Source organism: Leopardus geoffroyi, chromosome D3, assembly GCF_018350155.1.
Source record: "Leopardus geoffroyi isolate Oge1 chromosome D3, O.geoffroyi_Oge1_pat1.0, whole genome shotgun sequence".
In the NCBI taxonomy this organism is placed as follows: Eukaryota; Metazoa; Chordata; class Mammalia; order Carnivora; family Felidae; genus Leopardus; species Leopardus geoffroyi.
Genome location: NC_059339.1, coordinates 90,902,264 through 90,928,611, shown reverse-complemented (window position 1 = coordinate 90,928,611; position 26,348 = coordinate 90,902,264). Strand labels below are relative to the sequence as shown.

Genomic DNA, 26,348 nt, shown 5'->3' with positions numbered 1-26,348 from the left:
AGAGAAAGCAGATATAGGTAAGAGCTCGTTCCTTCCTACTCTGAAACGGACACTAAAGTACAAGCAGGATATATGTTAATTTACGAACATACGTTCTGATTTTTCGCAGGAAGATACTCTGCCAAGCAAAGCTGAAACACCACTTCTGCTCTCATGTGATAGGAGCAAAAATTTTTCCATCACTCTGGCAGATTTTAATTGCCTGGTACCAATCATTAATGTACTGGTCTGCAAAACCATCTGATTTATACCAGAATTGTTTCTTTATTTAAAACCTGCTGGAAGCCGTTTTTAAGAACTGCAGAGTCCGTAAATAGAATGGCCTGTCATTTGTATGCATCTCTTCATTCTAATTAGGAATCCACAGGTAACTTCCTTCACTATCATTTCTTCTTTTCCTCACGGTCCCCGAATGTAACGTCGAGTTCGAAGAGGAAGAAGAAACCCCCTTTTAAGGCTCCTCCCAGCCTCCCAGTGGCACGCCAGGTCTTAGCCTTCCATCCAGAGTCACAATAACGGCATCACACAAAGCAGGGCTTAGACCTGATTAACGAGACCGCAAACCTTCACCAATTTTTAGTGATGTCAAGAAGGAAAAATGCACGAGAACCTTGCAGAATTAGAAGAGAACTTAAAATGATGCAAGAAGAGTAAGAAGTCAGTAATTCTTCCACGATCCTGGGAAAACACACACCTTTCACCACCACTGGCCAATAGGTTCACAAACTATGCTAACGTTCCCTTGGTCCATCACCAACAGGTGCACACCCAGTGCCACGCAGCGGGGATCCCAGGCTTCCAGTCACTGCCTCCGCACCTCGGAAGGACGCCGCCGCTCTCTGGCAGTCGGACCAGCCTGGGCTTACAAACCCAACATCTGCAAGCCACGCCCAGAACGCTGGGTTCCAACCTGGTACGATCTGACCACCGACACCAGAAAAGACTTCCATCAGATAGGGTCAGGTTCATCCTCACGGATGACGTCTGCAAGTCAGGAGGGGAGACTCGTACATGGAATCTCTCCCCAAGTGGCCGAAACCAACAAAGACGTGTAAGTCAGCTCAAGCACCTGTTGGTTCTCGGACTATCCGCCATATACACAAGAGCTGGCATGGCGAACCAACAGCGAATGTGACATCCGGTCACTTTGCAGCATTGCACGTGGTGCGGCCGACAGTTCCTCAACCAAGTTTTCTGCTACCGAGTCAACTCCCGCAGACCTTCGCTCCTCAGGGGTGTCGGAACACGGAAGTGACACACGATGGAGAGCAAGGGCTCCACGGTCTCTGAACCCCACCCAGGGCTCATGTCTCGGGAGTGTGTCCGTTTCGAACCCAGCGTCTTATTCTCGCAAAGGCACGGGGTGAGACAGGAGAAACAGGAACTTCAGCTTTTGGGGGATGGGGACACGGAGGTCATCAGGTGCGGGGACACACAAGAACTTGAGGATATGGGTGACAGGCGGACTTTTAACAAAAACCTAGGGGAGTTTTTCTCCTTAAGTCTGCTATGGCCAGATGCAAATGATGCGCCCCTGTGATTCGCCACCACAGCATCCTGCTGCAATATCCCGCATGAGAATTTCCACACTTGATTGGAAGCTCAACACAAGGTCACACAACACCCAACTTCCTGGAAAACCCCTTAATGACCACAGTGGTGACTGGAGCAAAGGGACATCCACACGGCCACGACAGAAAGCATCCTTCTCTCATCAAAACAGTTGGGTTTGTTTCTACTGTTACCATTTAGTTCTCACAACTGCCTTCCGAGATGCCTTCGAAATTTTTCTTACCGAGGCAGAGAGAGACTGACTCGTAAAAAGTGCCGAGTTCAGGCAATTATTTGCCATCACCTTTTGTTTTCACTGCAAGCTACAACTTTCTGAAGATCTATACGGGTACAGATGTGCCAAAATACAGTATTTGCGGAAACTGTTATTTCTAGTGACGAAACTGCGAGAACAATACAGTTCGCCAGGTGAATGAGTGTGATTTCTTGGCCTACGAGACTTTTATGCGAGCAGCTACTGTTTCACAGGAAAGAGAGTCGGCTCCACGTCACTGCGCTTTCGCCACGAAAACCCCCACCCTCAGCGCCGCTCCCTCCCCTGCGCCTTCACCCCCCACCCCGAGGAAATCTGATGAATGACTAAGCTGGGGAACGGTAACCGGTAACCGCAGTATAAAACTGTCCTCTCACCATCACTTACAGAAACAAGTGACATTTCTCGCCGTCAAAGGAAACAAAGACTCCAAACTATCCTCTGCCACTTCTTTCTGTGTAAAAACGGCCTTGCCATCATCCCCCCACCCCCCGCCGCCCCTTCCCGAGCCCGGCACGCGGTGTGGAGTGTGATGGTCTGGGCACACGCGGTGGGTCCCGCGGTGCCTGGGAGAACACGCCCAGCAGTGGAACAGAACGTCGGAACGAGCACAGGGCGGCACCTGTGAGGCAGGAGAGACGATGCCGCCAGCCCACGTGCGTGCGCGTGCGTGCCTGCACCTGTGTCTGTGTGCAGGTGTGTGCATGCGTGTGCACGAGCGTGCGCATGGGTGAACGGATAAAAACTGCACGGGCCTCTTCGTTCCCCAAATGGGAATGAAACACCCAGATCCTATGGTTAGATTTCATTTAAAAAGGAAATTAAATCTTGCTAATATTTTTTGTCATAAAATGGGCCTTCTGGATGCCAGTGTGTCCCTAAAGATGTGCTGTCATCTTAAGCAACACGAAATCCTGTGCATTCTAATGCAAGTGGACATAAGGCAATGTATACGGCCCCTGTTAGAGTTTAATCTGATGTCAACAATGTGCGCCCTGACGGCTGAAAATGTAAAAATACACACGCATTGTCCAAAAAGATATTTTCATCTCGAACTGTAATTATACACTGAGGCACAAACATCTTATCTTTGGCAAATGAGATAAAAACGATATTTCTCAAATTGTAGCCCAACATTCCAAGAAACATCTTTGTTTCTTTGAAGGAAACACAATTTGCTCTATTCCACGGTCATTTTAAGGATGGTGAGAAGGGACAGCTGTATTTGTTTTTTAAGGGCTAAACGGAGTGAAGTTCCAAATTCCCTCGAGTCTTAATACCACTGGCTGTGAGCAATTAGGTTTGGAGCCCCCCAGCCTGCCCCTTCATCTCTACCCCAATTACGCACTATGGAAAGGTGTTCTCCCGAACCGCCCCGCGCTCTATTCCACAGGAGACGAACGCTCCAGGACTCTGCCTCCTCGCTATCCCTGCCCCTCTGGAAGATGAACCCAACTGGGGGTGCCTCATTTGGAAGAGCTGAAACAACAGGAGAAGGCAGGCTTTGCCTTGAACCTGGCTTGCTTTCTAAAAGTCAGCTCCAAATCTGTGCTTTGGATTATAGCGGGTTGCTCAGAATGCCCGCTCACACAACGTGCAAGCACCCACCCGTATCCGTTCCTACTTGGTGGCAAAACATCCCGATATAAAGCGAAGGATGTGTTCTTTCAATAAACGATGCTCAGCTCTTGCCACGCCCCCAGATGCAGATATCTGGAGTCATTCTGGTGTTGGCATTTCATATAACAGGCTAGCTGACTACTGTCTCTACCTTGAGCCCACGTGGATTTTAAGTAATGTCATCTAACTTGGAGGAAGGTAGCGATCCTGGCAAACACAGCATACACATTCAGCATTTTAGTATGAAAATACATTGAATAGTCCACATTCACATACTTGAATTGACAAGGACATTACGGGACACTTGGCACAAATGGGTTTTTTTCTCTTCCTGGAAGACTTCATGCTTTCTCTAGACGCAAAGTAACGTGCATGGGGCACCGTAAAGCGGAAGGGAGTGCCGACTCTTCAAAACGTGAAACAGCACCAACAACTCAAATAAAATGGCTTCTTCGCACGGCCGCCTGAGGATGCACGGTCACTTTCTAGGCAAAGAGAAAACCACTCAAAAAGCAGATCATTTACACTGACGGAGAAATGAAGAAAACACAGTCCCTTTGAGGGTTTGAGATCAGGTTCCAAGAGGCATCGCAAGACCACCCTTGGGTTTCGGCGGACGAAGACCACCCCTGCTGGCCGTCCGACAGAGAGGGCTAAGGGGCCCCGGCCCTGCTCGCCCCCCCTCGGCCCCTCGGAGCGGAGCCCGGTCATGAGCAGAGGGGGGCGCGGGGGCCAGGCTGCCTTGTGCCTCGCGGCGCATCGGCAACTGCCATCTCCGAGATTTCCTTGCCCTTCCTCTTCCATCTGACGCACTATCCACGCGGGCATTCTCATTAGGCCTCCACCACCAAAGGGAGTGGAAATGAACCAGCCCAGGCCCCTCCCCGCTCCGCTCTGTCGAGATGATTTCATCGAAATGTTCATTTTCATCCCTGCCGGCAACATTAGAATGGAAGTATTTAACCTGTTTCCATTACTTATACAAATTACCATTCTGGGGTAGGACAGATGTTAGAATCACGCCGCATAACTGACTTCCATACATTCTTTACAGGAAGCGTGGAGAGACGGAATGCCGCTGGATCGTATCATCCAGGCTCAAGAAGGTTCTGTTACCAGATTCATTAACTTTGCACATCAGCATTTCACCTGCTTTCTTCATGAAAATTCCCAGGCTAGTTGGGCTCATTTAATTTGGAGAAGGAACCCTTTGTCAGCGATGATGTTTTGATCAGGTGCGCTATGAGAGTGGGGAGGGGCGAGGCGGGGGGGGGAGGAGGTGGGGAGAAACAAGAGTGGGGAGAGGGAAACAACCTTGTCGAAAATGTTACCTTTCCAACATGAATGATGAAAGAGAAGTCAGTTAAAGACGCTGGTACTCAAAGATGGCTGTCACTTCACATAGACACTGGCACAACTCACCTAGACAGGTGACACTTTGGTGGAAGCAAAATCCTGCTGCATTATTGAGCACACCGGGGAGGGGGTGCAGGCAGACTGCAGGCCCGGGGTGCCTGGGGCACCCAGAGAAGTGAATTCGGCAGGTGAAGGGATTTCACTCTTCATCTGCATCCTTAAGTGGAGCTGGAGATAGTCCCCTGGCTAAACGGATGGAAAAGGCACCGGAGTCACAGTCTAGGTGCGAGCCCCGTGCGTTCTTGACATCACGCCTCCCCGAGATCCGAAGCAGAGGCTGGAACGATGCTCCGTGTAATTAGGGGGGGGGACTCAGGGCCCTTGAACTCGTCGTTGCTTTCCTTTTCAGAAATCTACCGTAAATAGCAATTCCTAGTCGGCCTGAGGACACTTCCTCTCCGATCTCTGGCGAAGGTTGTGCGTGGTGCCCCGAGTCCGCCCAGAGACCACACCTCTCGGTGCCTTGGCTGCAGGTGGGATTCTTGGAGAACACACAAGCTTCGACAATTTCTAGGAAAAGGTTTTAAGATAAAAGATTCGCTCGTGGTGCAACAAAACAAATTCTATTCCAGCTGTTCCCACAGGACCACCTTTCTCACTAAGAGCAGCTAAATAAAGGAAACTCAACTCCTGACTTTGTAGTTCCCGTGTTTCTCTCTTGCTCTCTGTCTCTGTTGGTTCTGTTGATGAAACCGCTTGGAAAGAAGTGCTGGGCACGTTGAAGTTATTGAGAAAAGAAAGGGGAACGAAAATATCCAGAGGGAGAAAGAAAGGCAGCAGGTAGCTATGGGAGAGGACTCCAAGTGGAAATTAGCAAAGCCAAGTCACGTGCAGAAAAAAAGGATGTTGACCGCTAACAGTTCTCAAATACCCACAACATAGCTTGAAAAGAAAAAAGTATGCACATATGAATGCATTCTCCGTAGAAAGGGAGAGAGCCTGCCATAATCACCAGAAGCCTTTTTTTTTTTTTTCTGTGACAACGCTGAAATCTGGTCTCAGATAGGAATAAAATAGATTCTGAGATAATGATCCACCTAGATAGGGAGCATGACTTTTTTCAGCACACCGGAAATTTATTTGGGAGGATTAATAATATACTATTATTTTGAAAGAACTGATTTGCTTGTTCTTGGGTAAACATTTCGTACCCATAGACTATCTCCTCAACCAGCTATGCATTGGGTTAAAATGTCCTTGACTAATAACAGGTAGTAGGAGCCCTTTCTCTGGACCAGACACTATCTCGGGCGCTCTGCATTTATCAATCGCGTTAAGCCCTCGCCAACAATGAGGGGAAAGCCTACTATCACTATGACTTCCACATGGGAAACTGAGGCACAGGGATTCCGTGGGCTGCCGCTGGACGCGTTACCAGCAGGTGGCCTTTCCCGGCAGTCTGTTTCAGAGCCAGGCTCCTGACATGCACCCATATTACCGCACATGGAACCATTTCCATCAGGAACTATAAGCGGCATGGGTTTCAAATGAATCCTGTCTTCAGAATATGTTGTTTGTAAAATCAGATCTTTATCTACATGAAGGTCAGCAGAATTGCTCCTGGGCAGTTCTGCCTGAAAGTTGTGTTCATCTGTATCAGCCATGACAGGCTGCGGGGAGAGCCTTTCCGGGACTGGCATCCGCCAACCCCACCCCCCCCCCCATCCCCCAACCCCCAGAATCCACTTGTAGCCACACTGACCCAGGCTGGTCACAGAGGCAGAGGGTAGGAGGGTGTGGCCAGGGGCTGGGGAGAGGCACGGGAGTTAGCCTTTCATGGGGACAGCGTTTTGGTTCGGGAAGGTGGAAAGTGCTGGAGATTGAACAACACTGTGAATGCCACTGAACTGCCCACTTCAACACAGTTAGACTGGTAAACCTTATGTTGTGTGTATTTTACCATCTTAAAAAAAAAGCAGTGGGGGGGTGGGGGGAGCCGAAAAGAAACAAAGAATCTGTTTCTAACCAGGCCCACCCAGGCTCCTTCTAGCAAGCCCCCTCTCTGCGCACCCCAGGGCCTCCCTACCCCAGAACGGGTTCTGCGCTGCCACCTGGCCAGGCCTCGGGGGACCCCCCTCCCCCGACCTGTGCGCAGGTCACTGGGGGCCAAGCGATCTGTCGTCCTGATGAAGAGTGCAACCACATCCTTGTGGACCTCGGCTCCTAGCAGCTAGCATGGCAGCTGAAGCAAAACAGTTGTTCAATAACGACCGGCTGGAATAATGCATTAAAGAACAGGTAGGCCCTAGATTTAATCCAAAGCCAATCAATGTAGACGAACACACTGAGGACGTTGCTTTGTTCACACAAACGGTATAAATTTCTACGGGGCCCAGTCACCCGGGAAGGTACACCTCGCTGTTGCGGGGCAGAAATGACTTCGTTTGTCAAGCTCTAGTACAAAATGCCCATTCGGAAACCTTAAAAAACAAAAACAAACAAACAAACAAACGCACACTAACACGATGTGTGGCAGTCGGGATCAAGACTCCCTTTCGTCAATCAAACACACTTCCTCAAAAGTTCTGACGGCCCTAATGATTCAACTGTGCGTCGGAACAACATATCAACAGGGATCATAAAGGAAAGAAAATGGGGTGGAAAAGGGAAAAAAACACCGCTCCGAAATCCTGTCTCAGAAGATCCATCTTTCCTGAGCTGTGCCTCCCGTTAAATCAGTAAGAATATCTGTCAGAGATGTCCTGCTACACCATTTGGCTGATGTCAAACCTAAATAAACCAGATCAGAAAACCAGCAAGTGGCAGGAGAGAAACGGATGGGCGCAGCGCGGTCCTCCCGTAACTCACATGGTCTGCTTGCTGATTTTTGGGGGAGGGGAGGGGGGCAGCGGTGGCAATCACCACAGTCATTTGCGGTACTAATGTCCAATTCAGCTTCCCTTCATTCCCCTGATTTAGGTGGTCAGAGTGGTTCCGTAGCCGACACGGGGAAGCTGTACTGTTTAGCAGGCTGTTTAATGGGAAACTGGCAGTCTTATTTCTTTTCTAGATTTGGTTTGTCACTAGGTCTCCATTACATGCCACTCAGCTTTGAAGTCTTTGGACAGGACTAATCAAAAGATGTCATTTGACCTACACAGCATGGCAGAAACTTGGAGAAGTCTCATAAAGCGACACTCTGGCTGTAAATAAAATGACATTATTATTTCCTCTCTCCTATCATGTAGAAAAGCCAATTATGGTAATGCACTGCATGTCAATGGAAATACAGCAATCTTTTTGGAGCAGCGACTGCAGGCATCAGTATCGCAACTCTCCTTCCTGGGAAAATCTGCCCATTGGAAAATGAAGAGGAAGGAGGTGATAGATGTCTTCGAGACGGTTAATAAAATCCCGGACAGCCAAGAAAAGCGCAAGTCAGCAAAACAACTGGGAAGTGCAAAATGCAAACTGTTAAGTTCCCAAATTATCTACTAATGTAATCGTCAGTGATTTATATTCCGGCCCCGCGATGGCCAGCAGCACGTCGCGCATTTCTGGGTGTCTGAGTGACAGGAGAGGCGATTCATGGTACTAATAAGCCCCTTCATGCCCACTCCTCCTTGAGGAAGCCAACTCTGGTGGTGGGGGGGGGGGGGTCTACACTTGTCCCCCCGCAATGCGATGCGGCCTGGAAGTTACAGCCCCAAGGTGCAACGTGTCTCCGAGACGAGGGAGAATGCGGTGCATTGTTTTAGAATGGCCAACCGGATGCACTTCCACACGTGCAAAACGCCCCCCCATCTTTCTCCCACCCAAGCCTGTGTCAGAGCCCAACAGGCATACGAAAGGTCCGCCCTGCTTCTGAGAGGCGAGGGCTCATCTGCCTCCCTTCTTGACCCGCTTCACGTCCCTAATAAGGGACGAGAGCATCCTTCAACTGGAGGCGACCACTCGCCAGCCGTGCTCATCTGCTGGCAGAGGGGCGCCTGGCCCCTTCCCTCCTTTCTCCTCTCCGGGCCGCATGCGTTCCCCTAGCGCAGAGGCAGGAAGCTCCCCCCCGCCTGCGTGCACAGACGCCCTGCCCTTGTCAGCTCTGGAAGCCACGCGCAGCCCTGTGTCTCCTGGCCTCCCGGCTCCACGGCTCGCCCCACCCCGAAGCCCCGCCGCCACGTCCCGCGCCGCGTGGCAGCTGGACCCCTACAGCGTGCGCGTGCCACGGAGCCCCCTGGCTTCTCGGGCCGTCGCGCGTGTCTGAGACGCTGGCGCCAACTTGACTTTTCCGCGGGCGTCGTATATTCAGAGCGCGAGAAGGCAGCTTCCGATCAACCCCAGGCAGGACCGGGGGTCCAGCTGCAAGGTAAAACGAGGCTTCCTCCGGGGAAAGCGCTCGAACGCTGCCGTGTCCAGGCTGCGGTGTTCGTTTTCGGAAAAAAAGAGGACCGTGCGGTCGCCGTCCACTGGAATCAAGGAAATAAAGGGATTTTCGGAGCCGCCGGAGCCAACGGCAAAAATAAAAACTTTTTGGCTACGTCAGAAAAGTTTTAAATGGTCTGATTGGTTTGGTGTAAAAAAAAAAGAAATTAATCATGACAAGTCATTTCTGAAACACACACTGCCACCCCGTCTTTGCCCCCTGCAATTTAGTCTGGGTGCACGACGTTGCGCAGGTGAAATTGAGCGGCTTCGTCAAATTTTAGTAACTTTAAATAATATTCTTTATGTCAACACCGCCAGGGGCTTACATTCGTAAGGCTCTGCGTTGCACCGAGCCCGCGCACAACGGTCCCTCCCGGACGCAGGGCACGCGTCCTGCCAGTGGATCAACAGGAGCCCGTGACTGCACTTCTGCACTCAAGCACCCTCAATTGCAGTCTGCAGACAGGAGCCAAAAGGAAACCCAGGCGGCCCGACTTTAGTCCCACTTTTTGGCTTTCAAGGGACACCCTTCGGTTGCAACAGAATATAAGCCTGAGACTTGTTTCTCCTCTCCCCCTGGTGTTCTTCTCGAGGACAGTGGTTAATACTATTATTTCTACACGCGAGCTGGGTCTCTGGTCACCAGAACTCCAGTCGAGGTTGGTACGCAACTCAGCCCCGCACAGCTGCCTCCCCGTTACACAGACCCTGTGTTCAGTTCACACAAACAACATGCAAAGGGACTCTGAATTCTTATTGATGCGCGGACGCCCCATACAGTCTATGATCCGTAAGTCAGCCTATGGCTTTTCCAGTCCTGAGGGCTCCTTCGGAGAGGTACTGCTTCACATACGCTACTCTTACTTGGAAAGAGAATTCTAGAACAGATGGGTGAGTTCGTTCTCACAGGACTACCACAGGACTGCACTTTTGAGGTCTGTCCCCCATCTCCTTACGCACTGGGTGTGCATCACGGCCCGTCACACCCCAGTATCCCTGTCCGTGATGGAGAGCATCAATCACACAGAGTGGGGTACCGCTCGGCCGTGTGCGTCCAGGAGACCATAAAGTGTGGGTAATACAGGGCTCTGTGCACCAACATGATACCAATATCACTTGCTTTAATTAAAAGGTGTTTTTCCAGCTCTCATTTAACCTCAAGCCAAAAGAGTCAAATCTTTCAAAAAAAAAAAAAAAACCCCACCACTTTTTAAAATGAAAAATAATTCCTATAGCACGTAAGACAAAGCAATAAGCTAATGTCAGGCACCCTAGCAAAGCGAATTTTAGTAAATGTAATACTTCATTGCCTTCTGGGTGGGAACTCATGGCTTTGCATAAGGGGGCAAAACCCTAAATTCACCACCGGACAAGAATTTCAAAGTATCTCTGCACGTCTAAGTTTTGAAGGGGGCTTCATCCAGAGAGGGAGAGGGGAGGAGATGGGGGAGAAGCAAATTTATCCACTGGATATTTCACTCCCTACCCCAATATTAAATTTTATGTGGGGAATCTCGGAGTTTAAAAGCTTCACATTTTTGTGTAATAAAAAAGAAATACAATATCCTGTTGCTATGCGTAGTGACACTTTATGCAGGAAAGAAAACCATTCTCCTTAGCTATTCTTTGAAATATGACCTACCACGTCATTTAATTTTTGAAAACCCTAAGGTCATGTAACACACTTTCTCTGTCATTTGTAAGTACATTAACTCAGTGGCCATACGACAGTGAAATTATGATAATGGGCTGCGAAAATGGGTCAGGCAGGCACTGCATTTCACGTTAGCTTCAAACAACCATCAGAGCAGAGCTCAAATCAAATATGACAGTAGAAAAGCACGGAGTTTACTTTTCTTAAAGTGTTTCTACTCACTCAAGTACACACGCAAGACAAGCCAAAGGGGTCCCACCTTGGGGGTGAGTCCACTGCAAGAAAGTTGCCCCACTGAGAGATACGTTCTCTTTCAAAACAATTTGGCCTTAAAATCACAGATGCCCTGTGAAGGCGGGGCGGGGGTGGGGGGGTAGTGGTCGGGGCAGGCTTCTCTCCCACCATCTCTCCGCCACGGTCCGAGGCCTGAACAATTGGGATCACATTCTGCAAACTGCCCCGTTAAATGAAAAATATTTTAAAACAGAAGCAATTTAATGTACGCATTTAAGCAAACAAACAAAAGGCCCCTTAGTAACACTTGCTGTGCGCTCAACTTTCCTGAAGGAAGGAAGGAAAGGATAGGAAGTAGATGTTGACCTCGCTGGGATGGCACATCTTTGAGTGACGTGTAACTGAACGAATAAGGAGTTTGTAACTCAAAACGCCTGCCCCTCAATTTCAAACACACACACACACACACACACACACACACACACACACACACAACTGACTTGGGAGTACACGTGAGGAATGAAAGTTTTCAAAGACACTTAAGGATGCGTGTCCTCATGAGCTCAACCCGACTGACTTCTAAGGTCCAGCGTCTACGTGGTTCTTTGCCTGGTAAGACTGGCTAGTCCGACCGCCCCTTCCGGAGACCCCACCGTGATCTCCAAAGAATGTACGTATCCGAGTGCAATTCCTTTTAAGTAGCCCGTTCTCTTTCTTTTTTTTTCCCTCTGTACTAAAAAATAAAATAATAAAATAAAATAAAATCTGGCAGCATAATAGTTCCTGGGAGAACTCTAAGCACGGGGTTGCTGAACACAAAGACATAGAAACACCATCCGCATGCAAAAGTTAACTGAATGGCAGAGATAATTGTTAAAATAATTATTTTGATAGAAGCCAGGTGAAAGCTTCTGTGATGTATTGTCCTATTCCTGTTAAGGGTAAACAACCCATTTCAGATGTATGCTATTCACAGTGACATTTTATTTTCGATTTCTTTTTGGAAAATAATTGTAATGAAAACCAAGGACTTTAAGAGGATAGCTAGCTAGATAAGTTTTGACACGTATTTCTGATTACTGTACCATAATCCTATCAAGGAGTGATATTATGTGCAGTCGTGATACAATATCTCCAGTGTATAAAATAACACTACGCTTTATAATAAGAGAAGACGCACAAAGGATAGTTGGGACCGTTCTATGGGTCAGTATCAATGTTCTATGGGTCAGTATCAACGGAAGCTCCTTGAAACTCTGGAGTTGACTGACAATGGAATTTAATGTAGTATAACTACAGTAGCCTTGAGCAAAGATACAATTATAGCTGAAAAGCATCTTATGTTCCTGACTGTTGCTGGCATCATGATATAAATCAACAATTGCTTCTTCCCTTTTCCTCTGCAGCCCCTCCCCTCCAAACTCAAAACACAGAATCTTCCAGAATCAAAAACTTGGTAAAAGGTCAGCTTGTTTTCGTCGGTGCCATAAAAATGGCATAGCTAGGTCTGACATGCATATGCAAATCAGCTCAGAAAAACAGTGATTTCCCTTCACACTGAATTACTGTATCTGTATGAATATTGATACAAACACCACAACTAACACACACACACACACACACACACACACACACACACACACACAATCTCTATGGTTAGTTGCCAAGCTGCAAACAAGAAACATAGATACACTGAATACAGTTACTGTTTCTTGGCCCCATAACTACAGCAAACCATTTCCTTAACTGCTAAATACCTATTTTAATTTATTTACTTGTGTTAAGAGTTAGGAATGCTGATATTTGCTTGCTAGAAAAAGGACTTATAAAATATAAAACATGGGTCAGAAGAATATATTGATTATCGATAACATTTATATGGGTGTTTAACACAAAACAGAACCTCGCTTGGAGGTAAAGACGGAACAACAGAGATGGAGAATTAAATTGGCGGTAACATGAATGGAACTGCAGGTAGGTCCCACACTTCTAGCACCTTCTAGTCCTCCGAAAGGCATCTTAAGTCCAAGTGACATAAGATGAATCTGATTGTGACACAGAAGTAATGCTAGTTTGATAGATTACATTACTGACAAATGACTGCATGTTCTTTATTTTTCATTTATTTTTTTAAATTTTTTTAATGTTTGTTTGTTTTTGAGAGAGACAGAGAGACAGCATGAGAGGCAGAGGCGCAGAGAGAGAGGGAGACGCAGGCTCCAGGCTCTGAGCCATCAGCACAGAGCCCGACGCGGGGCTCGAACTCACAAACTGCGAGATCATGACCTGAGCCGAAGTCAGACGCTCAACCGACGGAGCCACCCAGGCGCCCCTGCGTGTTCTTTATTTTTTTAAGAGACCGTATCTTAAAAAAATCTTGCAAGTACCATATTTACTCAAATGTTTAATGAACCCACACACTGCCTAGTGTGGAGCTTCCAGAAGCACACACAGTTGACGATGGATGTGGCATGCTGGCACATGAAAAGCCCTGGGCTGGTCGTCAGAAAACAGGTCTCTCATCTTATTTCCACAACCGGCATCCCTGGGACACCTTGACCAGTATCCACAAGCTACCCTGAGTCTGCATCTCCTCATGTGCCACAAAGGCAGGGGTGTGGCAGACGATCCTTAAAACCCGTTCCAACCTGAAAATGTTCTTCGAGTCGTGAGGGCCATAAGCAGCAGGACGCGAGGCACAGACCACAAGACGACCGCGATCAGGACGGTGTGATGCGGTGACACCCGGAACCAATCGTGCCCACGGCGCTGGCCACACGGTCATGGAACAGCTTCTGCTGCTCGGAGGGCTTCTCGAGGAGAAAATACGGAGCGGCCTTGGGCGGTCAGAAAGGATTTCCCAAGGCAGAGAAGAACCCCTCTCTCCCGCAGAGGCCACAAGCCAGTCCACCTCAGGGGTCTGGTTTGAGTGACGGCCAAACCCTACGTGAGCTGGAGCCATTTATCCGCATGTTTATTACACATTATTGGGTTGGTCTGTAAAAATCATCCCATGTGGAAATTAACATGTCCCCGCACATCACAACTCCTACTTGATTTCAAATCCCCAAAACCACGTCTTTTCATTTCAGCCGAAGATCCCGTAGCCTTAAAACGCTGCGGCTGTTAGAAGCCCGCGAGGGTTTCCTCTTCTCAGGGTTCAGAAGTGAACACGCTGTGTAACCATCAAATGAGAAATCGTGTTTGTTTCAACAAGGTGGAACAAGGTTTGTTGCACCAAGGCAAAACAGGAAGCCTCGCTTTCTGGGAGGGCAGCACTGCCGGCTGGAGGCAGTTCCTACGCTCTCTCTACGGCCAACAGGAAACACTAAGGTGCCTTCACCTCTGGATGTCCGCCTGTGGTTGAGTTTATGGTAATGGGCGCATGGGTCAGGCCATGTATTAAAGATGTCAGTATCAGCTGACAAGTATTCCAACGCCCTTCAGAGAACATCTTTCTGGAGGGAGAGGACTGTTGTCCTTCAAGGCAATCACCCAGGAGACCATAAATTTGTTACAACGATGTTGCCATCAATCAAAAGTGGTTTTGGAACCTCTCTTTTGGCAGAATTAGTTAGCTAATTTCTTACAAGGCAGAGTTTCTTCCTTACGGTCGTAGAATGTGCTGCCCTTCCGTCTCTCCTATCTCCCTCGTCTTTCTACTTGGCCCCCAGAGCAAGCATTAGGGTTATTGGCCAATATTCAGCTGCTTCTTTTCCAAGCACATCACAGAACTGCACTCCTTGAGATCAGATGCAACTGAGGAAATGTGGGCAGGAACAATACTATGTCCCTTCCCAAGAGCCTTCAGGGCCAGTGTGTGTACCACCCACCACATCCGCCACGGTGACCCCCAATGGTCTAGGCGGAGACAACACGAACCTAGTATCTGAGTGCGGAAAACACGCAGCCTACGCGGAGATAGGCCCGGAGCTCACGTGGCAAAGCAAGTTCAGTCACTCAAGGCCGCAGACATGTGGGGGCTCTTTGTTACTGCACATCCATTCTGCATGATACAGTCCTATCCTCCTCCACACCCCAAATTACGGAGCTGGGTTGCAACATCCATCCCCTAAGCCACTCGGCAGGCTAAGGACCTCCAGGAAGGAGTCTTTATAGGATGACTGTGGCGGTGGGGAGAGGGGAGGCGACGAGAGACCCAGACCAAGATCGGCAGTCAGGAGAAAAAACACACTTTCAACCATTTGCGTGATTTTAATCAATTATATCTGACATCAGAGGTACTACAGAGACAGTGAGTATAAAACTAAGAGATCACCTAAAGCCGATCTGCCTGTAGGTCCCTTCAAACTTGGGAAGTTAAGGCTTCCCTGGGTACATGCATGTATTGTGGCTGTACATTTGTGTCTGGTACCCAGGCATTCAATGAACAAGTACTGTCACATGTCAACGACAAATGATGGCGCCACAGAGGCAAAACTGATCACACCCACGGAAGTTCACAGTGAAAGCGGGGGTGACGTCAATCAATCCCCATCCCCTCTTTCCTCTGCAAACACTTCACAAGGGGGAACCAGCAGCTGGCCTAAGCCTCTCCACCTCAGGAAAAGCAACAGGGACCCCGTGTGTAGTCGTGAGGCATGAGAAAATGGGAGGAAACAATGGCTTCGCTCACAAACGTGGACACAGAGATCCTGTCGACACTCTTGTGCAGATTCAAAGCCACTTACTAAGCGTCAGCTATCTGGCACCAGATTACTCACTGCAGAGACGCAAGGTGAAGAGGCAGCCTTTGTCTTCACAAAGCCGAAAAGTAGGATGCGGAAAGGACACCTTCAACTCACTTTCATGCACAACAAAATGCTGGAAGTACTCTCGCGGAGTTGTAGACCCTGTGCTGGGGAAAACGTAAGGGCAGAAGAAATCCTTACCTTGTCCAAGAAGATAGGAATAAACGTTTATTTCTGAAGCAAGCTCATACCCTAGTGAGCAATGCCAAGGACACAGGAGAAGCTGGACTGAGACACAGAAACACCACTCTGCAGCCCGGGCCTGCCTCATTTGTGCTCTCATTCATTCATTCATTCATTCATTCACTTTTCCACTCATTCATTCGTTTGCTCTTCCACACTCCGGCTCCGTCAGGATGAATGAGCTGGTAACTGTCAACAAGAAACAGTGTTGGTGTGAGGCCAGACTGGCACACACCTAAGAAGAGGCTCACTCCTTGCACACTCAATAAATGGATGCTGACGACACCTTTCTGGAAAGCAATTTGGCAATGAAAACAAAACGGATTCTTTGACCCCTGAACACCCGACTGAAGAACATGTCCCTTGAAATACATAAGTATCCAGCAGCATTGTCTGGGGTGGTCCACAACCACAAACAACCTGAACATCCACCAATAAGGGAACAGTTGAACAAATGTGGGACCTTGAAAAGTATGCAGCCTAAAAATAGACTAGGATGTCTCTCTGGAGTGATGATCATGACTTATTTTTAAGTGAGAAAATCAAACTGCACAAATGGATACTGCTTTTTAGACAATAAAGATAGCCCCACGTGCAGTACATATGTCTTCCCACGTACGTACGAGCACAAAGAACCAGGCTGTTTTTGTGGGTTACCTTAGTGGGAGGGGAGATAGAAAGGGAGACAAGGGAAAAAGATTAGTAACTTTCTTTAACCATTTTTATTATGAATGCAAATGTTTTTACACTTTGCCCTATTACTTAAAATAAGCATGCATTGTTTTAAAATTAAAATAATAAGTTAAGGGGCGCCTGGGTGGCTCAGTCGGTTAAGCGTCCGACTTCAACTCAGGTCACGATCTCGCGGTCTGTGAGTTCGAGCCCTGAGTCGGGCTCTGGGCTGATGGCTCAGAGCCTGGAGCCTGCTTCAGATTCTGTGTCTCCCTCTCTCTCTGACCCTCCCCCGTTCATGCTCTGTCTCTGTCTCAAAAATAAATAAACGTTAAAAAGAAAATTTTTTTTAACAAAAAAAAATAAGTTCAGAACATGTGAATAAGCAGGAGCTGACACTAACATCATCACTGTCACCGTCATTGTCACCATCACCATTATCACCATCATCATCATCACTGTCACCACCACCATTATTATCACCATCAACACCATCAGCATCATCACTATCACCACCATCACCACTATCACATCATCATCATCACCACCACCATTATTATCACCATCACCACCATCACCATCATCATCATCACTGTCATCATCACCATCACCACCATCACTATTACCATCACCATCAGCGCCATCATCATCATCACCATCACTATTATCACCATCATCACCATCACCATCATCACTACCACCATCACCATCATCATCATCATCACCACCATCATCACCATCATCACCGCCATCATCACCATCATCATCACCACCATCATCATCATCACCATCACCACCATCGTCACCACCATCACCGCCATCACCATCATCACTATTACCATCACCATCACCACGATCACCACCATCACCATCGTCACCACCATCACCACCATCACCATCATCACTATTACCATCACCACCATCACCATCGTCATCACCATCATCACTATCACCATCACCATCGTCACGGTCACCATCATCATAATCATTCTTATCACCATCACGATCATCATCATAACCAACAGCATCCATGACTCACTATACCGTCATCCTTCCTGTGAGCCCTTCCTGTGAGCCTTCACTGTGAGCCCAGATAAGGAGGGAAATCCCAAAAGCATACTGCAGGACAATGTTTTTCAAACTGAGAGCTATAACTCATTAAGGGGTCATAAAATCAAGTTAGTAACATTTTTATAATGGGAGAAAAAATATACAGATCTTTCTTGGACTTCCAATAGGGTTACATCTTGATAAATTCATCCTAAATTGAAAATCACATAAACTGAAAATGCGTTTCATACACCTGACATACCAGACATCGCGGCTTAGCCTGGCCTGCACTAAACATGCTCAAAACGCTTACATCAGCCTACAGGTGGGCGAAATCACGTGTCCAGGAGCATCCGATATGAGCTGGCACGCACTGGAGATGTGATTTCAATACGAAGTCTATGTCAGTGGGGGAGCGGGGCTCGCAGAGAGCCCCCTGACACTGTGTACCACATACACTCCATCAAGTCTTCCCAACAAAACCTGAGTTGTGATCACGCAGGAGCCCAGATGGGGGCCGCCACGCTGGCGTTCCCACACCACGAGAAAGCCGCAGACACCTTGTGTTGCGCTCATGTCAAAGAGCAGGCAGGCAGTGCCCTCCAATCACTTCCTCCTCACCATTCCATCATTTTACAGACAAAGACACTGAGGCAAATGACGGGCCTCGGGCCACGGAGCTAGGACGTAGCTGAGTTTCTGGGACCACAGGGACATGCATCAGGCAGCTGAAATTAGGAGTGTTGTCTGAAACCATGAAGATAAGCAGCAGGGAAGACAGATTTGACCAGGGACTGGGGGTGCCCTGAGACTATGCTTTCTGTAACAGAGACACCAAACCAGACAGAAATAGTCCAGAATCAAAAGCAAAGACTTCCACGACTTTATCTACAGATACCAGCCACTTTTTCCTGCTAACATACAGCATCTCAAGCAACTTAAGACCGAATTTTTTAAATGAACAACATCCTGGATTAGGAACAGAGTGAATATCCTCCATCAATAAACCTTAAAAACATTGTCTCATAGGGAAGCACTGCTCTGAGGAATATGTCAAACTCTTACTTCCTGTGCTTGGTCCTACTCAAGGTTCTGGAACAGCAACCAAACTGTTGGCATGTGACGAGAAGCATGGTTTAGAGCAGCAATAAAAATGACCCATTACTTAAAAATAGTTTAGCAGCTTCTATGTTACATTGAGAGTTTTGGTAAATGTTTCAAATGCATTCCTGCAAAACACAAGAAATCACATGCTCTTGGGGGTCTTGAGTAATCTGTCAATGAAGGCGATTAGTTTGGTAATGATCTCCCAACTGAAGACCACTTTGATCGAGTTACTTAACCGAATTCTTTAAAACTGCAACAAAGAACAGGCTGGGTCCTTTCTTCAGAGATGCAGATGATACTGGGTATTTCACAGGCATCTTTGAGGCAATAAATACACATCACCACTATATTCTTATAAGTAGGCAATAAAGTAAAGTTGTCCAGACAGTTCTAAAAGAATAGCATCTCACCATACGTCTGTCATAAGTAAATTACTTCATCTGGAATGTCACAGATTAAAGAGAAAGCAAAACTTTTAATTTCAAACCTAAAAATGCCTCCTCTAACCTCGCTAGCTGTGTTTGTATGTGGGGAAGGGCAGGTGAAAATGCACAATATTGGTTTCTGTATCTACATTAGATGTGCTGCTTTAGAAAGATCCCATATTGCATATAACCATGGAAATTCCTAACGTCACTAAAAAATTCAAAGAAGAAAAACCTAGTTTACTTAAAGAATGAGATGTTTTTCTCATAATTGTCCCACGTAGTTCATGAATCACTAAAACAATGGTTACATGATGATGGTTCTAGAAGATTCCAGGGAACTGTCCTTAAGTTACCAGTTCTGGCTTTTATCCTAATCACTAACTCACACATGGATATAAAAAAAAAAACCCTGCCCCCCCTCCCACCTCACTGTATTTTTAAAAGGAGAAAGTAGAAACTATCTAGTAAAGGCAATGATGAACACATCTTATTTTAAGGCCAGGAAACACAGACTCCATTTGGAATTTACAATCGCCACATGGACACATGACCTACTACGGGTTATGTGGTTCAGAAGCCTCTGTGACTTAGCTCGTCAGCTATGACCAAGCCCAAGGCACATCGGTCACTCTGATTTCTGGTCTCCAATGACTCAAAGTTACCAATGAACAGCCACCCCACGAGGAGAAGGAATGGGGCAATTACTTGAGAAACGGAACTTACCTGATAAAGTAATGCCACAGTGCCTATCAATGATAAGCCATATGCCTTTTGAAAATGAATTCCCCTTAAAGGAATCATACCTCCTTACTGACTGCATAGTTTTATTGATAATAGGTCTTTTTTGAGGACTTGCTATTATTTAAAACATAGAGATATCAGTTTCTATTGAAATGCACTTAGTTGCCTATTTAAAGTCATTTGAGTGTCTTTATGCGTTAAAGTGTTATCGTTCATGCCTTGGCCAATATCCCTATGAAAATAGCTCCCAAATTAAACTCCTAATAAATTAAGTTAATAATTCACCTTCATTAAGTAATTTAATTTCTTTAGTGAGCAATAAATAGTTCTTGTGACATTCTTCTAGGACATAAGTACAAATGTTATTTTTCTTCATTAGCTCAGACTCCTCCTGAGTACACGAGGTAAAATACACTCGCAAAAAGGCGGTCTATTTGTTATCCTCTGGTTTTGTAACTGCCTTATCACTGCAACAATTCCACTGTGTCCAGTAGAAATCAAACAATTCAGGCGGCTATTGTCGATGAAAAGTTATTTCTTAGAAACCTTACAAACTAGACCTTACATGGGCACTGAAAACTACAAGCACCATTTCCCTAAGATTCTTTTTAGATACTGTCTCATAGATCACATTGCAAACTGTTACCTTTTAAGAAGGGGCAACGGGCTTATAACGCATCCCCAGCTTTGGCAGAAAAAAAAAAGACGAAGAAAAGACTGGTTAAAATACAAAAGTTACGTGTAAGTGTAAATAGCCTGTTACCTGTATTTACCACATTTGCTTCCTGCTGAGCAAAATGTGCCCTGGTGGTCAAATGCGCGTGTCTACGGAACATTTCCCCCGGTTCTTCCAGGCAGCGCGCAGCACCCCACCTCCACGGAGTGTGCAAATGAAACACTGGAGGTGAACAGACAGATGTGGATGCAACGAGACCCACATGTGTTCAGACAGCACAGTGGCGCTCTCCTTCCAAAGGCAGCATCGGAGAAAGCACCCCAGATGGTGGGGGAGGAAGAAAGGAAATAAGCATGTCAGAGGAACAGAACCAAATAGTTTCCAGCCAATTCGACGTGAAAATATAGACACATTAAAACAGATGCAGAAAGCGCACTTAACCATTGTGAAATGACATGCAAAAGCGCTTCCCAAAAAATACATCAAGAATTTATCCTATCAAGGACTTAACAGATATTGTTGACTACCACCACAGGGAGTTAGAACTCATTCGGCAAAGCGGAGTCTTCTGGGTAGTTGAAGGGTTACTCTTTTGAGCAGAATTTTATAAAAAATGTTTAAGCCCTGGAAAATCTACATAAAATATACATGCTTTTGCCACGCTGTTTAAAGTATATTGCACACAATTAAAATGTGCCTGGCAACTCCATATAAAAACTTGGGGCAATCAGTAACGGCCACAAAGGGGCAGAGAACGATGCCATTTCCAATAAATGGGCTGCAGTGCTATGTTTTTCATGTGATTCATTCTTCTACAATAGTTTTTTTTTTTCTTTCTTCTCCCTTACTATTAGGTCTCCTGTTATCACTTCTCACTGTTCTCTGTCTGCCTTTGCCTACTTCCAATTTGCTACTGTTAATTTGCAATGGCCTAGAACAGGTATGCGTGACCATTACAACCATGTGTGACGGAAAAATAAAATTCAAATGGTGAGTGAGGGAGGACCCAGAGATATTGTCTACCAATAAATACATGAATTCAACGCATGGGCTTTCGATGCCCAGTGTCCTTTCATCCCTTCTGATTCTTAGCGCTGTTCCGGAAAAATAAAGATGGTAATTAATTGGTTTCTGGATAGGCGAGGCTGTACTGTTTCAAAAATGATATACACGTGTCTATGAGTGTCTTACAGCCTTATTTATATATGATCGCTGTAAACCCTCCTAGTGTCCCACAAAGCAGTAAACATCCCCTTTCCACAGGTAGGCAAGACAGGGTGACGGGGTGGGGGTGGGGGGGCCCATGATGTATTATAAAAGCTGAACAAATACATGACTGTCAATTCCAAATTACAATACAGAATATAACACACCAAGATTTAATTTTCATTTTAAAGCCAGATAAAAACCATTAAAAAAAAATTATTTTACATTAGGTTAAAGACGACCATGAGAGATGACCCAAAAAGCATAAATATTTTGGTAGATGTTACCCCAGGCCCGGGCCCTAAAGGATTTTCAGGATCTTCAGCAGGAATTCGGCATGGGCAACAGAAATAAACACTACACGTGTAAACCCATGTGATTTGATAAGTTTGTAAAGATGTAGTCCCTGTCACCAGAGAACTCTGGAAAACTTGGTAAGGATGTTATAAAGTGGCACATTTAGAAGACAAGTGCCCAAGCCCGTCCCCAACCCTGAAGACTGTGGTCGAATCAGGAAGACTTCACTATTATTAACACACTTTTTAAAAATCAGGTCCTCTCCCTCCCTTCCTAACCCGCTGTCCAGTGGGCGGTGTTTATATTCAAATATAGCCCTTCTCACTGCTTCACCATGTTTAAGCTCCTTTTCCTGCCAATTCACTCTGAAAAGATTTCACTTTTGAAACAGCCAGCCTTCACAGACGTGAAGACGGTTTCCTTTTCAGGCTAAATAGACCCAGTACCTCCCTGACTCTCCACCAGCCGAGGGAAATCTCCGTCCCCCACTTGCCGGACTGCCACCATTCTGGTCATTTGTAAATCCTCAGGGATTTATTCGCAGAAGATGCTTTAAGGCATCGTTCTCAACCGATCCTTGACTTAAAGAACAAAAAATCCAAAGCTTCTCCGTGAACTAATCAACGTTGACCAGCTACTGTGTTGGTGTTGTTGTTTTTGTCGTTTTAAACAGAAAAGCCACAAGGGAAGGTGGCCATAAAAAAGTACTAAAATGTAGGACGGAGCTCCTATAGGCAAAATTAACAACAACGCGTGCTAATATAAAAAGCTTGCTAGAAAGTTATCGAAAATCAATAGATTTCCAATGCGCCAATAATAACCAGTTAAAATACAACAGAAAAGTAACTCCAGTCACAAGAGCAACAACCAACAGCTAAAGAAATGAACAGCCTGGGAGCTAGAACAAAGACACAAACAGTATGTGGAAAATCCACAAACCTTCCTAAAAGTATAAAAAAAAAAAAGTAAGACTTGAATATATTTGAAAACATATCATTTTTATTTTTAGAATGGCAAACTACTTCTGTGGAGATGCTGAGTTTTCCTGAATTAATTTCTTAACCCAACATCATTCCAATCCCACTATCTGAAGTATTATTTAAGCTTACAAAAGCGGTTCTAAAGCTCATCTAATACAGAGGAACAAAAAAATAACAATAACACTCTTTGAAAAAAAAGAAGAGTAATGGGTCTAGGGGGTGGATAGAAAGCTATTAGATTATTTCAAAATATATTACATAGCCTCAGTAATTAAAACAGGGAGTACAGGTCAGGAATAGACAGACCGCTCATTTAAATCACAGGGAAAGCTAAGAGACAGCCCCGAACATATACAAGAATCCCGCGGACAATGAAAGAGCATCTGTAGAATTCCGTGTGGAGAGGACAGATCTTTGACTAAACGGAACTGGGAAAACTGGCCACCTGAAAACAAATAATGAAGTCACATGGCCACCACGCACCCTATGCCAAAATCAATTTCAGATATACCAAATATTTAAAAAGAATCAATCCATAAAATTACTAGAAGACAATAAAACTGAGTATTTACATAATCGTGGAGGTTGGAAGATGCCTTTTAAACATTACTTCAGAGGCGGAAACTATGCAGGAAAGGACCGGTGAGACTGCATCAAAACAGCTCAGTCCATCAAAACTCTGCCACGGCCCAGGGAAACACACAGTTCTGGGGGTGCTGGAAATGTGCACAGCCTTCCCAGAAGGCCAGCTGGCAGTGTATGTACCAAAATAATTTAAAACAGCCCAAACCTTTGACCTGGTGATTCTACTTCTGGGAATTTATCAAGGAAATGATGATACTATTGCCAAGATATACATACAGAGATATTAATTACATCGTTGTTTACATCTGTGAAACTGAGCCAGAACTAAATTTCCAACAATGGTTGATTTCTCAACTAAATTGTGCATATCAATAAAATGGGATAATATGCAAGTACTTAAAATGACAAAGCAGGTCTATATTGGCATGGTAAATGTTATGAGCTAAAAAGTAAACTGTAAAACAAACTATGTAAGAAGAAACCACTTTGGTAAAAAATCTATGTAAAGTACTTATATGTATATATTTGCATAGGAAAAGATCCTTCTACACCAAAATATCAACTTTGGTTATTTCTAGAGGATAGGATTTCACATAAGCTTCATCTATTTTAAAATTTCGTTTTCTTTGTTCAAGGTTTTTAATACACACACACACATGCGTGTGTCTGTGTGTATATTATATACATATATATGTGTGTGTGTGTGTATATATATATACATGTATATATATATATCTCACTTGTGTAATCTTAAAAGGTAACAGAAGAGGGCAAAAACACCACAAACTAATTTTTTTTTTATATTTTTAATGTTTGTTTCTTTTTTAGAGAGAGAGACAGAGTGTGAGCAGGGGAGGGGCAGAGAGAGAGGGAGACACAGAACCCGAAGCAGGCTCCAGGCTCCGAGCTGTCAGCACAGAGCCTGACGTGGGGCTCGAACTCAGATGGCGAGACCCTGACCTGAGCCGAAGTCGGACGCTTAACTGACTGAGCCACCCAGGTGCCCCCGTCACAAACTAATTTTTAAGTCAAACCAAAGGGTTTGCTACTACACAGATACTAGAAAGAGGAGTGAACATCCTTATTAGAATTTTTCCAAATCCATAAAAAAATGAACAAAGCAACAGAAAAATGAACAAACACAGGCAGAAATAACTGAAGAAGGAATCTAATAAATACATTTCTAATAAAATATACGGAAAATACGTGTAGGTGCTACAAGGGTAACAGTGCAGGGTGAGAAGAACTCGAAGTGCACCGGACCAGCCGTGACACTAAGTACAGAGATGATACCTCGCCTGCGAATACGCCACGTCCAGGGCCCCCTCACGAGACAGACACTGGAGTGAAAGTCCGGGGTCCTCACCTGCCACCATCAACTGCCCAGCCCGCCTGGGTTCAGTCTGCTCATCATCCGCTAAAGGCCCCCCATCGAAGACCCCCTCCTTGCCCCCTCCCCATCCCGCCAGCCCTAAATGCACGACTGCAACATTGCTGGTAACTCAGAGTCACTCCGTTGGGTGATCTGGTCAAGCGGCGTCCCGGTGCAAAGATGCATGAGCTCACTGAGGAACTTACACTCTGGCAAGGGGCGAAGCCTGAAGCCCCAAGGTGACAAAGCCTCCTGTGGAGACCAAAGGGCTCTACGGTCCCTTCCTTAAGGGACTGTTCTTTCAGCTTCCAGGAAAGGGGGATCTTGGCAGAAGAACTGGTAAGATTGAACGATCCATTCATTCGTTGGCTGGCTGGCCGTTCGTCCGCTCATTCACTCACCCAAAGTCTACTCGGGGTCTAGAGTGTGTCGGGCACCGTCCTCGGCGGTGGAGGGGCAAAGGGAAGGCGGCTCCGATTTCGAGCTGCCCTCACTCTAGCGAGGAAGACAGACACGGTGAGCAGGGCCGGACTTGAGGAACAGAGGAGAACTCGGTGCTGGGAAGTTCTCCCAGGTACTCGGCCGGCGTAGGGGGCCCCGGGAATGGACGGTGGAAGTCAAGTCTGAGATTCACTGCCGATGGACAGAAGAGCGGGAAGGAGCCCCAGGCGGAGTGCAGGGCAGAGGCCAGGCCAGAACAGAACCTGCTTCCAACCCCACCCCTCCACCTCAGAGATGGAGAGACTGGGGCCTGAGCAGGATACATTCATTTCCCCAGGACCCACGACGTGTTGTCCCAAGAAACTCGGGATTCTTAAACTTTTCCATGACAGTGTTCTCCAGGACCTTTGTGGGGAGAGCTACAGGTGGACTGTCCTGGAAAGGGAGATCTGAGCAGCTGGCCCAGCATGAAGTGCTGGTGACCAGGCACATCCGGGGGGCGGGGGGTGGCCCCTGCAGAGATGTGTGCAAAGACAGTGCCACCAAACCCGGAGACCCAGGAGACTGGAGTGTGGGGGAAGGCGGGTGCCAAAAAGACTCGAACCTTCACCCTTAAAGAGGCCGGGAGCAGACAAGTAAGGCGAGCAGGCAGAAGAGCCAGGGTGGTCCATGGTGAGCCCCCCCACCGCCAGGGACAGCCGCTGAGTCTTCTCCCCAGACCTCTCCTGCCCCTCTCATTCAGCAAGCTGCG

General features: G+C 46.5%; 1 protein-coding gene across 2 annotated transcripts in view; it reads right to left on the bottom strand.

Moving 5' to 3' along the window:
- TSHZ1 (teashirt zinc finger homeobox 1) overlaps positions 1-26,348 on the bottom strand; it is a 75,124-nt gene that overhangs the window by 13,203 nt on the left and 35,573 nt on the right. Inside the window, exon 1 of one of the 2 annotated variants that reach the window (XM_045457385.1) lies at positions 20,804-20,998. The exons of the other annotated variant lie outside the window; for it this stretch is intronic. Coding sequence (XP_045313341.1) covers positions 20,804-20,876 — 73 coding nt within the window. The 5' untranslated portion in view covers positions 20,877-20,998. Of the gene's footprint in view, positions 1-20,803; positions 20,999-26,348 lie in introns of those variants that run through there. 2 annotated transcript variants of the gene reach the window in all.